This window comes from Pipistrellus hanaki (genome assembly GCF_964339955.1).
Source record: "Pipistrellus hanaki genome assembly, chromosome: 1".
NCBI classification, from domain to species: domain Eukaryota; kingdom Metazoa; phylum Chordata; class Mammalia; order Chiroptera; family Vespertilionidae; genus Pipistrellus; species Pipistrellus hanaki.
Genome location: NC_140503.1, coordinates 27,074,393 through 27,087,273, shown reverse-complemented (window position 1 = coordinate 27,087,273; position 12,881 = coordinate 27,074,393). Strand labels below are relative to the sequence as shown.

The 12,881-nt window shown below is 35.2% G+C and overlaps 1 protein-coding gene across 18 annotated transcripts in view; it reads left to right on the top strand.

Moving 5' to 3' along the window:
• Positions 1-12,881, top strand: part of GPHN (gephyrin) — a 349,286-nt gene that overhangs the window by 286,654 nt on the left and 49,751 nt on the right. For all 18 annotated transcript variants that reach the window (XM_084866488.1, XM_084866485.1, XM_084866487.1 and 15 more), the window contains 4 exons: positions 2,325-2,380; positions 6,243-6,362; positions 7,955-8,013; positions 8,862-9,015. In XM_084866488.1, coding sequence (XP_084722614.1) covers positions 2,325-2,380; positions 6,243-6,362; positions 7,955-8,013; positions 8,862-9,015 — 389 coding nt within the window. The remainder of the gene's footprint in view (positions 1-2,324; positions 2,381-6,242; positions 6,363-7,954; positions 8,014-8,861; positions 9,016-12,881) is intronic.

Genomic DNA, 12,881 nt, shown 5'->3' with positions numbered 1-12,881 from the left:
TAGGAGAAACTATGGACAGGAGCAAAGGGGGATATGGGAACTTTGAACTCTTCTGTGCAATTTTGCTACAAACCTAAAACTGTTCTTAAAAATAAAGTCTGTTTTTAAAAAGTAATAAAAAGACATTAAATACAATATACATTACAAGCCAATGATATACACACATATATAACATATACAATATCTACAAATATATATATTTATATATATATATGCACACATATAAAAATAAGTTTCCTGAAACAGTATTTATCCTTAATATATGTGATGAAATATATTTTATATTCTTTTTAATTTGAAGGGGAAAAAACATTGTTTATGGGTTGTTTTTAGAGCCCACCTCCATTTTTGATCCAGAGTTTAAAAAACATTACAACAGACTGGTACTTCACTAGAATTGAAACAATGTCTGATTTTACTCTTTACCTCAGGACACTTAGAAATTTAGTGAATGAGTGAAAGGAATGAAAAGCTTTAAAAAGAATTAGTAATTTTAAATTATTATCCCCATTTTTATCAACAAGAAAACTGTGAAGGCTAGAGAAAAGTTTAGTAATTTGCTGGAAGTCCTGAGGCTAATAATAGGCAGAACCAGGATTCAGATTCAGCTTTGTTTTCTTTAAAGCCATGCTAATTTTCCTTCCCACAAAGAAGTAAAAAGAGAAAATATCTATGTTGCTACTGGGAGATGGTAAGCTGGAAATATCTTCACTAGAAATATAATTAAAAATAAATGTATTCACATGTGAGATGCAGTTAGTGCAGAATTCTGAAAGCTAATTAACTTTTTAATTTTCAACAGTAAGAAAATAATGGTTTACTTTAAAATTCTGCCAAAAATAAGTGAGGGAATAGATAAAACAAGATGGGTAAAATGTTGATAATTGTTGAAGCAAGTACTTCTATGTTTGTTTAAATTTTTCACTTCAAAGAAAGTTTTTTAAAGAAAGAAGAACCCAGGAAAACAGCATAGTAGGAATAGCATTACAGGAAAACTATTCTCCTTTTTACAAGTGAACACTGAAAATACTCTAAGATTAAAAACAAACACAAATCAAGAGTTTGTTAACTAAGATAATGTTTATGAAGCACGAGATACAATATCTTTCCCGTAGAAGATACCCAATGTCAATTCTTATTTCCCTCCACAATAGGTCAAAGTCTGTGCCAAAAGTGACTCATTATAACAGCATTGTTTACAAGCCTTTAGTAAATAAATAAATAAATAAATAAATAAATAAATAATACAATGTTATAGAGAAATAATGAATTTCATATCTCCTTTTTAAAATAAAGAATAAAGAAAATACTTTTATTATTTACCAGCATGATTGCAAATGTAATTAAAATAATATATAAAGTGTTATCTTTTCTGTATATGTGTCCCATACCTTAGCTGTATGCAGATAACACAGAACTAATGGTCCTGATCATAAAACTCATTAGGTAGATATTGCCTTACCAGTAGTATTGGTCTGAAATCACATCATATGTGAAGAAAACCCTTTTGAATATATTTATTTATAGGAATACCTTATCCAGACATTACTATATTCAGAAAAAAATGAGTAAGGCGGTTTTTTCAATCTCAATAATGAAAAGGTTTCTTCCAATTTAAAAATAATCAATGGAAAAAATGTGATGCAGCGTTGCCTATGCATTCTGATTCAGAATAATATACATTAACCCATTATAAAACACACACACAAACACACACACACACACACACACTGTATTAGAAATTAAAGAGACTGGATTTTAATCCTAGCTCTACCACAATCCAGAACTTGTTCAATGTACTTAACCTTTTCTACCTAAATTCCTTTATTCTGTAATTCATTTCCTTCAAATGTCAAAAGGAGAAAAGAATGTTAGGTTCTTCCTACTTCACTGGGTTAATCTAAGATCAAACTGAGTGGTAAATTTTTTTTAAATGACATTAAATAGTTTAAAAATTTTATAGAAAATGGAGAAATGTATAGTGATATCCATGAGTGGCACACACACACATCACAAATACCCATAATATTATTTAGGAAGATAGGGGGGAAAACCTTCCTATTTTAAAAGCACATGTTTGGAAATTATCAAGCAAGAGGAAGACCATCTCAAATGACACCAAGAAAGAGCACAAATTAGGAACACTTCAATTAGTATTTGTGAGTTTGGGATACCAAACCAGGAGTAAAGCCATTGTCTCATCTAGACACTTTCCTGAAGCCTATCTGATCATTTGAGTCAAATTTTAGAATTCCAATAGTAGGTTTTTATTCCTTGCTATAGGTCCATTCTGATGTTTGTTCTTGGTTCTGTTCATCTCACAGCTGCTGATGGCCCAGGAGATCGTTTCATCATTGGGGAATCCCAAGCCGGTGAACAGGTAGATTCATAGGCCTGACAAGCCCTAAAGAGTTCAGTTTCATGCACTTTCAGGATCTAATTCTAAGTTTCAACCATCACTGTAGGGGAAATCTTAGAAAGGGATTAGACTGGTTATCAAAGAGATTAGAGGAGAGTTCCCATTAGAAGAGCCAATTCTTTCTTACTGTAAGAATCTGCATCTATTAATATATGGCATGGTCTTGTTGGCATGTCTCAGAGACATGCCCACAAACATTTTCCAGCCCTTGATTGGATGATTCTTCCTGAATAAATATCAGTGTTTATGAATTGAACTACTGTCCAGAAGTGTTTTAAAAATTACACGGAATGCTCAGGGAACTGCAAATAGTTTGTAGTAGTCACAATATACATAAGGATAGGTAGCAGATTGTTAAGGACTTTGTGGACTTCTTAAATTTTAGTTGCTAATTAAGACACCAGTTGTACTAGAGAACTAGGAGCACAAAGAAAAATTATAAAACTTAAAAGTTCATAGCTTGTAAGTTCTTATAAAATTTTATGGGATAAAATATCAAAACTATACAAGAAAATGGGTGGGTTTTTTGCACATTACCTACGATATTATTTATAACTTACATATCATATAGATGAACAAGTTGCTCACTTATTGAAAGTACATACATGTGAGCATCAGGGTACCATTGCATACACTGAAACTGATTTACAAAATGGTTTCTTGCTATACCAAAATAACTTATGATTTGGTCCTAGTGATTAGCACTGGACACTTTCAAAGAAAATACTATTTAATTATACAATGCTATTATTAGACGAAGCTCAAAAAATCCAACTCAATACCTCCATTAAGAAAAATTAAGATTTAAACTGTTTTTATTTTATATAAAGTATATAAGGTATATCAATAAAAATTTTAAAAGAACTAGTCTTAACAATCAAAAAGAAGTACTTTACATATTGCTAGAATTTTTCATTTGACTCAATTCAATTGTAGTTTATATGTCCACTCTAAGTAGATTATAAATGTTTTATGTATCCAATAATTTCTTTTACATTGGATGTAATATAAGTAAGTTGGTAGTGATCTTTCATCTACCATTTAGAACAACTAGTCCTAGAGAGGAGCCAAATTGTTTGTTTAACAATCACACAAAAACTCTTCTTTTTTTATAAATATATAGTATATTTTTATTTATTTCAGAGAGGAAGGGAGAGGGAGAAAGGGATAGAAACATCAATGATGGGTTGCCTCCTGGATGCCCCCAAACTGAGGATCAAGCTCACAACCCAGGCATGTGCCCTGACCAGGAATAGAACTGTGACCTCCTGGTGCATAGGTCCTTATTCAACCGCTGAGCAGCACTGACTGCGCCAAAAACATTTAAGTGTTGGTTTAAGCCAAGAAGTAGACAAAATTGTAGATATAACCACAATAAAACTTAAAGTATACTTACAGAATATGGTGCATTGGGCTCCAGGCTAGCACCCTTCAGCTACTGGTCTGAAACTCACTTTAGGATTTACTTTTTGCCTTAGCCAAAAAAGCACTTTCAGCAATTGAAGGACTATATTAAATGTCTTTGTTCCGCAGTCTCAGAAGACTTTTTTGGCATTAGCATCTCTACTAAAAAATGTATATTATGTCAGATCTTCAATGCATGTCATTAAAAAAAATTACTGAGATGTTCCAGATAATAAGTAGTAGTAGTATCTGGGGTTGAAAATTAAGGAAGAAAATTTAATGTAATGGGCTCTAAACTTTTCATTTTAAATCCTATGCATTACCTTAGCATAAGATTACATTAAAATATAACAATTCTGAATGAGCCTGGAATGTATTTTCAATAGCAGAATAAGGGGATACACAGTATAATCCCAAGAATCACTTTCTCCAATAACTGTGAGAAAAGGAGGGAGAACACTGGAGTTGTAATCCATAAAGGATTGCATACTTCATGTAGTTGTAATAGTGAGATTATTCATGTTCATTTATTCATTCTGGAAATTTATTTGTGCCAGACACTTTCTAGGCTTTGGAATGGTAGAGCAATAAATATGTCTGGAAAGAGGTGATTAAGAAGATTAATGTAGGGACTATCTCCAAGATATAGATAGGGTTAAGAGAAACTAATGAAGAAATGTGAAGCATCCGGGGGATAACAGTGAAATTCTATTACCATCCCTATGTCTGAAGGAGCTAGGGGAAAGAGTTGACTGGGGAGATTCATAGCTATGGCTCAGGGTCACCTGTCAGTAGTAGAGATGACCTAGCCTTCACCAAAATGCAGCCCAGCAGGGAAAGAGCAAAGGATATATAAACCCAGCTTTTTTTCTCTCTCTTCTGCCCTCTCTCTTGTGTAGACCCCTACCATTGGCTTTACCTAACTAGAATCCAGTGATGGAAACTTGGTTGAAATAGTCCATTAGAGGTCAGCCTTCTGGGTCACAGCACTAGATGGTATGATGATGTGATCTGGAGAGGCCAACAGAAAAATATGACAAATTCCTCTCTTTGTTGAGCTTAGGTTACTATATAAATTGAATGTAATAATGCACTTAACACTGTACCAAACATAGATTGAGGATTCAACAATATTATCTATTAGTGGGATTGTTTGTAGTGATAATATTGAAAGAAGCCTTTTAAAGCTGTTCTAATAAATAAATTTTCAGTTTTACTCCATATATATACCCAGTGGAGAGGTATGTATCCTTAGCTATTCCCTAAAATGGTTTTAATCTGTTAAAAATACATAACAAGTACCATTTTAATCATTTTTAAGTGTACAGTATAGTAGTGTTAAATATATTCACATTGAGACCTAAAATTTTAGTATATGTACTGCCGAAGTGAGCACATGACCTAAGATTTTAATAAATACTTACGATGCAGATATCTTTGGAGAAATACTTATTTTAAAATATGTTTTTATTGATTTCAGAGAGAGGAGGGGAGAGGGAGATCAATGATGAGAGAGAATCATCGCTTGGCTGCCTCCTGCATGCTCCCACTTCTGGGGATTAAGCCATGACCTCCTGGTTCAAAGGTAGACACTCAACCACTGAATGACACTGGCCAAGCTGAAAAGATTTTTATTGAGGAATAAATATTATCTCAGAATTTTATCTTAGAGAAAATCTGAAGCATTTTTCCTCCCAATTCTGCCCTTTATCATGGTCAATGACAAGTTACTCATTTGAGACCAGCTCAAACTTATCAGTTGGATCTTATAGAAGTATGCTTTTTCCTAAGCTAGGAGAAGTACTCAATCTCTTATACCATTCCTATGAGAGTTCAGACAATGAAAATCTCAGATATAGTGTTTCATACAAATTATTACAGGCACTACAATCATTTTAAAATTACTTAATTACATTTGGTAGAAAGATTTTCAAGTGGAATAATTTAAATGATTTTTCTGACTTGCTTATATTTAACCAAAAAGTTTAGTTTTAAGTTATGACTTTTCTCAAATATCAGTAAGTGACTAATGTACTGGTTTTTCATAATTGTCATGCATAAAATCATTTTGCATAGCATTTTTTTTCTTAAAGATTCTGAAAGCACTTTACATATATTAAGAAATTTCACGTTATTTGAGTGAGAGAAAATAATGGCATGTGCAAGTGGCAGTTCTTCAATAGTAAAACAGGGTACCACAAAAGACATCAAATGGTCATTACCATAAATCAAGTTAAAGCCTCTTGGAGTAGGCCTGTTTGTGAGTAGCTTATATTACACTGGCCCAAAATGAGTAAGACTGTATGGTTTTCCTTTTATGGTTTGTTTCTAAAAATGTTACATCTCCTACAAGAAAATGTTGCTTTTATTTAACAGCAGTGAAGTAAATCAGCTCTTTCTTACATGCTTGTGTTTCCAGCCAACTCAGACAGTAATGCCTGGACAAGTCATGCGGGTTACAACAGGTGCTCCAATCCCCTGCGGTGCTGATGCTGTAGTACAAGTAGAAGATACCGAACTTATCAGGGAGTCTGATGATGTATGTTGTTATCACCAGGTCTAATCATTACATTTCTGTAGCAGTATTTTAAGTCATATTCATTTTCTACAATGTTTATGAGAATTACTCAGTGTGTTTTGGTTATTTTAGGATCTTACAGTGTAGTGTATGAGTCTAAACTAAATAATGAATTGCCAGCTTAGGTTTAAAAATCTGTTAATAGGAGACATTTTATGATTATTACTGTGATTATAGCATAGTTTGAACCACATTGATTCAAGAAATATATGTAAACTAGGAAAGAAACTACCTCAATATAAAAGAGCAGAGGTATCAATTGTTGACATACCTTCTGGCTAAGAAGTTTGTTAACTGATACTAGCTTCTGATAAAATGTGAAGGGAGACTTAATAGAGAAAAGTTAACAAAGAACACTTAGGCAAGTTCTGAAATATTACACTAAGCCAAACATTTGAACCAAATAACACTCAGCTCTACTATCTATCTTTCAGAAAAATCTGTACCACCAATTAATAGCCTGGAAATATTAAATTGATACCAGTTCCCCCTCTATTGCCTGAAATAAAGAACCCTAGTACCTTTTGTGGTTTAAGCATGTCTTCATGTCACTGAAACTAGTGGCAATTATTACAGCCAGAGGATCAGTCACTAATAAAAGAATAGTTTCAAATGAGATCTTAATGACTGCCTATCTTACTTGTTTTGTGAAGAAGTTTAAGGTAGCTTATATTTTAAAAGCTGAAGTTAAAAATAATAATATTCTCCTGGTCTGGCATATAGTAAAATTTGGCCATGCTGAGAGACCGCCTCTTTTCTTGATCTGGGATTTTTTTTTAATCTTTTCACATGTTATGCCTATAAGATTCAACTCTTGGCATACAGATCACATTGCTTGATTTAAAACTGTCCAGCAGATTTATTGGCATCAGGGAAGCCAACAGAACACTAAAATGCAGAACACATGCCTCCATAGACTCTGCCAGATGACAAAACACAGTTCCAGTCTCACAATATTTTTCACAGCCCATAAATGTAAAATTGATGATCAACTATTCATTTATAGAAATTTACTACCAGGCAAACTATAAGTCCTTCACTGAAATTTCTGCAGATATTTGGGAACCTTGATATAGTATCGAACCCATGATGCATGGGTACAGAAGATACAAGTTATCTCTTTACACATTCATTTGGCTACTAGGGTAGCCAAATATATATACAAAGTGGGGCAAAAGTAGGTTTACAGTTGTGAATATGCAAAGCAGCTTATTCTTATATTATTATTTATTATATTATTTTCCATACAAACATTACATATAAATAATATATATATAAAATTATTTTTCCTTGAGAATGCTACTTACAAAGTAAGATCAGTATTTTGATAGGTTTTTTTAAGTGTAAAAATATTTTATATATTCCTTGGCATCAAACCTAATTTTGCAGGAACCTATGGTAGAATTTTATCATGTTCAAAGTGTTTAGCAAATGTTTTTTTGTTTCTCTGTATTTGTATATATTTTGGGCCTATCTGGTGTAGCTGAATTCCATTAATCAGAAATTCTGTTAGATTGTTCTGTTTGAAATTGCACTACTTCCTCTTATTACAGGGCACTGAAGAACTTGAAGTACGAATTCTGGTGCAAGCTCGGCCAGGACAAGATATCAGGTAAGTTCAAAACATATAAAATGTGTAGCCAACTTTTTTTTCTGCATGTTCATGAACTCAGGAAAGAATGGTTTTCATAAATCCACAGTTCAGTCAACCATCAGCTTTCAGGTTTTTTAACAAGTAGGAAATGAATTTTCTGAACTCTGCAGTCCATGTCTGCTCTGCCTACATTTTCATGAAGATAGTAGAGGCAAACGAAATAATCAAAAGCAAAGATGAGACCACTGTTCTACCATAAGGAGGGCACAAACTTTAAATGATCTTTGTTACATTGAAATATATTTACCCTGATTTCATTAACACCATTTGTCAAATCTCCTTTTGGCAAAGCTATGCTTCTCCCATCCTTATGTCAAGAGGCCAAGGTGAATGGACTTACCTATGTGAACACATAACTGGACCAACCTAAGTGACTCAAATAGAAATTATTTCCTTGACTATAGTCTTATTAGCGTTTTTCTCCTTAACACAAAACTAACAAGCTATAGGCTTTTTATCATTAACTCCATATAATTTATTGCCTTATATCAAAGTTTGCAATTGGCATTTTTGACAGAAATGTGGTACAAGGCAATTTATAAAGTAATTTTCAAATGTGAAATAACATATTCCTGGTTAGCAATAATAGATATAAATTCTATTTTTGTCTTCTGTTTTATGATTTAATATTTTTAATTTAAGAAACATGCAGTTTTTAGAATCTCTTCATTTCATTATTCTACTCCTGCCTCATCTGTTAACATTTTTCTCCCTAAAGTGTCCTTCTTCTCTAACACTAAAGTTTCCCTCTGAGTTGAAAATATTATTCTTACTCATCATGCTTATGGTTCTGCTTTGACTTTCAGACCCATCGGCCATGACATTAAAAGAGGGGAATGCGTGTTGGCCAAAGGAACGCACATGGGCCCCTCAGAGATTGGTCTTCTGGCAACTGTAGGTGTCACAGAGGTTGAAGTTAATAAGTTTCCAGTGGTTGCAGTCATGTCAACAGGGAATGAGGTAAAAAAGGAGGTGGGGGAGAATGGGACTTTCAGATAAAAGTGTTTCTGACACCTATGTTATAAATAGAAGAAAGTAGAAATTACATATAAATAATCCCTTCCATTTATTAGAATGAAACAATGGCCTTTCCACACATTGCAAAGAATGTTGAGGGATAGCTATAGATATTCAGCTGTGCAAACGCAGTACTTAGTCTATTAGGACAATGAATTGTGCCCAGTCTGCTGCTGTGATGTAGGCCACCTCTTTGTGGGAAAGAATTCAGCAAATTGGGATAGGATGGCTAGCCTATTCCTGCTAAAATTCCATATGATCTTTATGGAAGGGTTTGACAATCGGGTTTTTGTTTTTGTTTTTCACTAAAGATAGCATCTCTAGTGACATGCTATTTATAATGTATCAAATGTCATATGAGCCCTGATTTAGGAAGGAACATTTAATCAATCTTTTTCTGAGAATTCTCAAAAAAAAATTCCTATTCCCTGTTTTTCTTGGATTATACAAAAGTTCAGTTGGAGGGTCTATAGTCAAACTAGGAATATTGAAAAGTAAATCTGGTTGAAATTCAAAGCCTAAGATCAGAATCAGAAACTATTGATATTTTAAGAATTAATTCCTCTGTCAAATCTCAGATGGAAGGTAGGGGAGGGTGGGGAAAGGGGGAGAGATCAACCAAAGGACTTGTATGCATGCATATAAAGCCTAACCAGTGGTCACGGACAACAGAGGGGTTGGGGTAAATGTGGGGAGGGGTTTGGGATGGGAATGGGGGGATGAGGACTATTTTCCTGCCCTCACAGATTTGATAATCCTCTGAAAGGTTTTGATAGATTCTGTATGACTTCCTTCCCATACTTTCTCTGGCCTGCTGTATTACCGTGGTTTTCTAAGGTAACAATGCTTCTAAATTCTATAATCTCTCATTTGACATAGCTCAACATTTCTCCCCTACTCCCATACAAAGTTAGCTGTTATTATGATTCTCTAGGATCATATAGCTTAGTTATGTTTGTTGCGTCTCTCTATGCGTAGCAGTGTATTGGAAACTGGGTATAAAAGAGATAAAGCATAGTTTCTCTCCTTAAGGCTTGAGATCCTCAAATAGCCAAAAAAAACAACAGAAAAAAATCATTTATATATTTTCAGAGAGGCCAAAAGAAATGATACTTTTCTATCAATTCGGAAAGTTTATAATTTAATTATTCATAGCACAGGTTTCCTTAAGTATTAGTTCTGATTTCCCCTGATATATACGACTTCTCATATGTCCCATTATTGAAGCCAATGTCATATATTGGTAAGCAGAACAGTGGCCTTAGGCAATTGAAAGAATGCCACACTAGATATCTATGTATATCATATGTAAAATCTGCCCTGTATTTTGTGACTACATAAACTTGTTCATAATGAGGGAATTATTTCAAAATGGGGGAGGTACTGTTATAAACTACAAAGTAGCCTCTGTAGACACTTGTTGATTTCAAAAAAAGTATATATATTAAAATTTAGTTAATACCATCCAATAATTACATAATTGTAGATATATGTTTCCAAAGTCATGCATTTGTTCAGTTAATATTTTTTAGCAACTTATTTTATGCTGGAAGCCCACTAGGTATTCTCTTTCCTAAACATCAGACTTATAAGATATAAATGCACTGTTTTGTGAACCAGTGTACTTAGATATTGAAAAGGAAACACAGCACCAAGTAGGACAGTATCAGGCTTTCTTCTCCAATGCGACTGGTCATCTTAGCATTCCACATAGCCATCCAAGAGTATTTTATTTGCTCTTCAAGTGACGCTCACATGAAAGGGAATAAGAATTATGCTAGAAGAGTATGGGAGTCAACAACTTAGAAGCTCCATGTCCTAAATAGGAATTACTTTTTCTTGTAACAATTTTAGGCAGTTTCCAGGGTCTTCACAAGAGAAATGCCCACTTACAAGTGAAGCCCAAAGCTATAGCTTCCCATTAAATATTTATCGTTCATTTGTATAGCACATTTGCAAGTTATCATTATTTATCATTTATACTATAAGAAATGTTGCCTAGAAACAAGCTGACATTTTATCTTTATCAAATTGCCAGGGGTACAGAGCTAGGAAAGTTAACCTAAGGTCAAATTTGTCCTTAGAGATGGAAAAAGGTTTTGTTAATCCTTTTCCCTACAGATGCATTGTGTGTAGAAAATTAGAAACGAATAATAAAACTGATTACAAGTCATTCTGCTTTTTATTATCATCATGCACTGGCACATCTTCACAATATCAGTGATAAAATGCTCCTCTCCACTGGGGCAGACCACTCCCACTACCCTTTACCCCTTAGTATGGTGCCATACTGATGCTGGGCATGGTTCTGTCCACTGAGAATATTCCAGCAAGCAAGTAGGTTAGGAGAAGGGTATTCAATAAACAAACTGATAAATTATATGAAGAAAAAGAAAGGGTCGGATGATAAAGAATGGCAATAGAGGAGGAATTGCCAGATGTTATATGTTGAAACTTCCCTCAAAGTAGCCTGTTTATACTCTCCCCTAAACAATAAGGCAGGAAGTGTGAAAACTGTATTTCCCAGGCTGTCTTTTCAGCTGTGGTCCAGTTAGGCTTTGGGATGCATTAACATGATATTAGAAGGTGGAAAGAAATTACCAGAAGTATAAGCTCCTTGACTCTTAGTAATACTTTCCCCAATATCCCCAGGAATGCTGGTGACTTCCCAACAGTTGCTGATCTTTGGTAACCAATACATCTGTAACCAATTCCCTGTATTAAATTCTCCTTTTTCCCACACCCCCTTCATACCTAGAGGACTTTTGGTTTTCTTGTCTGGACCTGATTGATAGAGTCTTCTATTTCATATAAGGTAATTAGGCCTCACTGATAAAGTAGAAATCAGATGGCATTGGAGGGCATATGTCATAGGAAGGGAATTGTGTTCCAAACAGCAGGAACATACAGAAAAGCCCTGAGGTAAGGTGCATGCTTGTCATGTTTGAGGAACAGCAAAGATGTCAATGTGGCTGAAGTATAGGGGGAAAGTAGCAAAGGAAAAGGAGATAAGATATATATAATAAAGAGGTAATATGTAAATTGACCATCACAACCTCACAAGATGGCTACCTACGACCAGGCTGCCAGTATAATAAAGAGGTAATATGTAAATTGACCATCACAACCTCACAAGATGGCTACCTACGACCAGGCTGCCAGTGATGTTAGTGAAGGATGACCAAACGACTGAACAGCAGGCTGTATGGGGGGAAAGGACGGGCATTTGGCTGGTGGCCCAGTTCCTTTGTTTTTTGCAACTTAACTTTTATTTGTGCTATGTCTTGAAAATACCTTCTCCCCATGCCCCGGACAGAGTCAGGGAGGGGGCAGCAAAAAAACAGAAAATGTTCCTCCCTATTGCACATGAACCCTATATACAAGCCCACCTAGCCCAGGCCAGCAGGATGCTTGGCACATTCTTGGATCCCTGCTCAGGGGCAGGAGGGGTGACTGGTGGCAGCACACGTGAGAGGGGACATCTGGGTGGCCACTCTGGTCCTGACTACTGGTCCTGGCACTTCCTGGTCCTCTTTTCCTTCCTGGTCCTTCCTGCAGCCCTGGTCCCTCTACCTGGATCAATCCTGGCCACAGATGGCCCCCTTGGCTCCTGGTGGTTCTGTCCTCTCCTCCCAGCCTGGAGGTCAAGGGGAGGTTGTGGCTTCTCAGAGACTCCACAGCAGCCCTGTCACTGGTGTTCACACAGGGGAAGGGTGCATGTGGCAGAAGCAGTATAAATGCGGGTGCAGGGGCAAGTCCTCTGGGGTCACTTGGACAGTTTGCTGATGACGTGGATCAGGGCGGGGTTC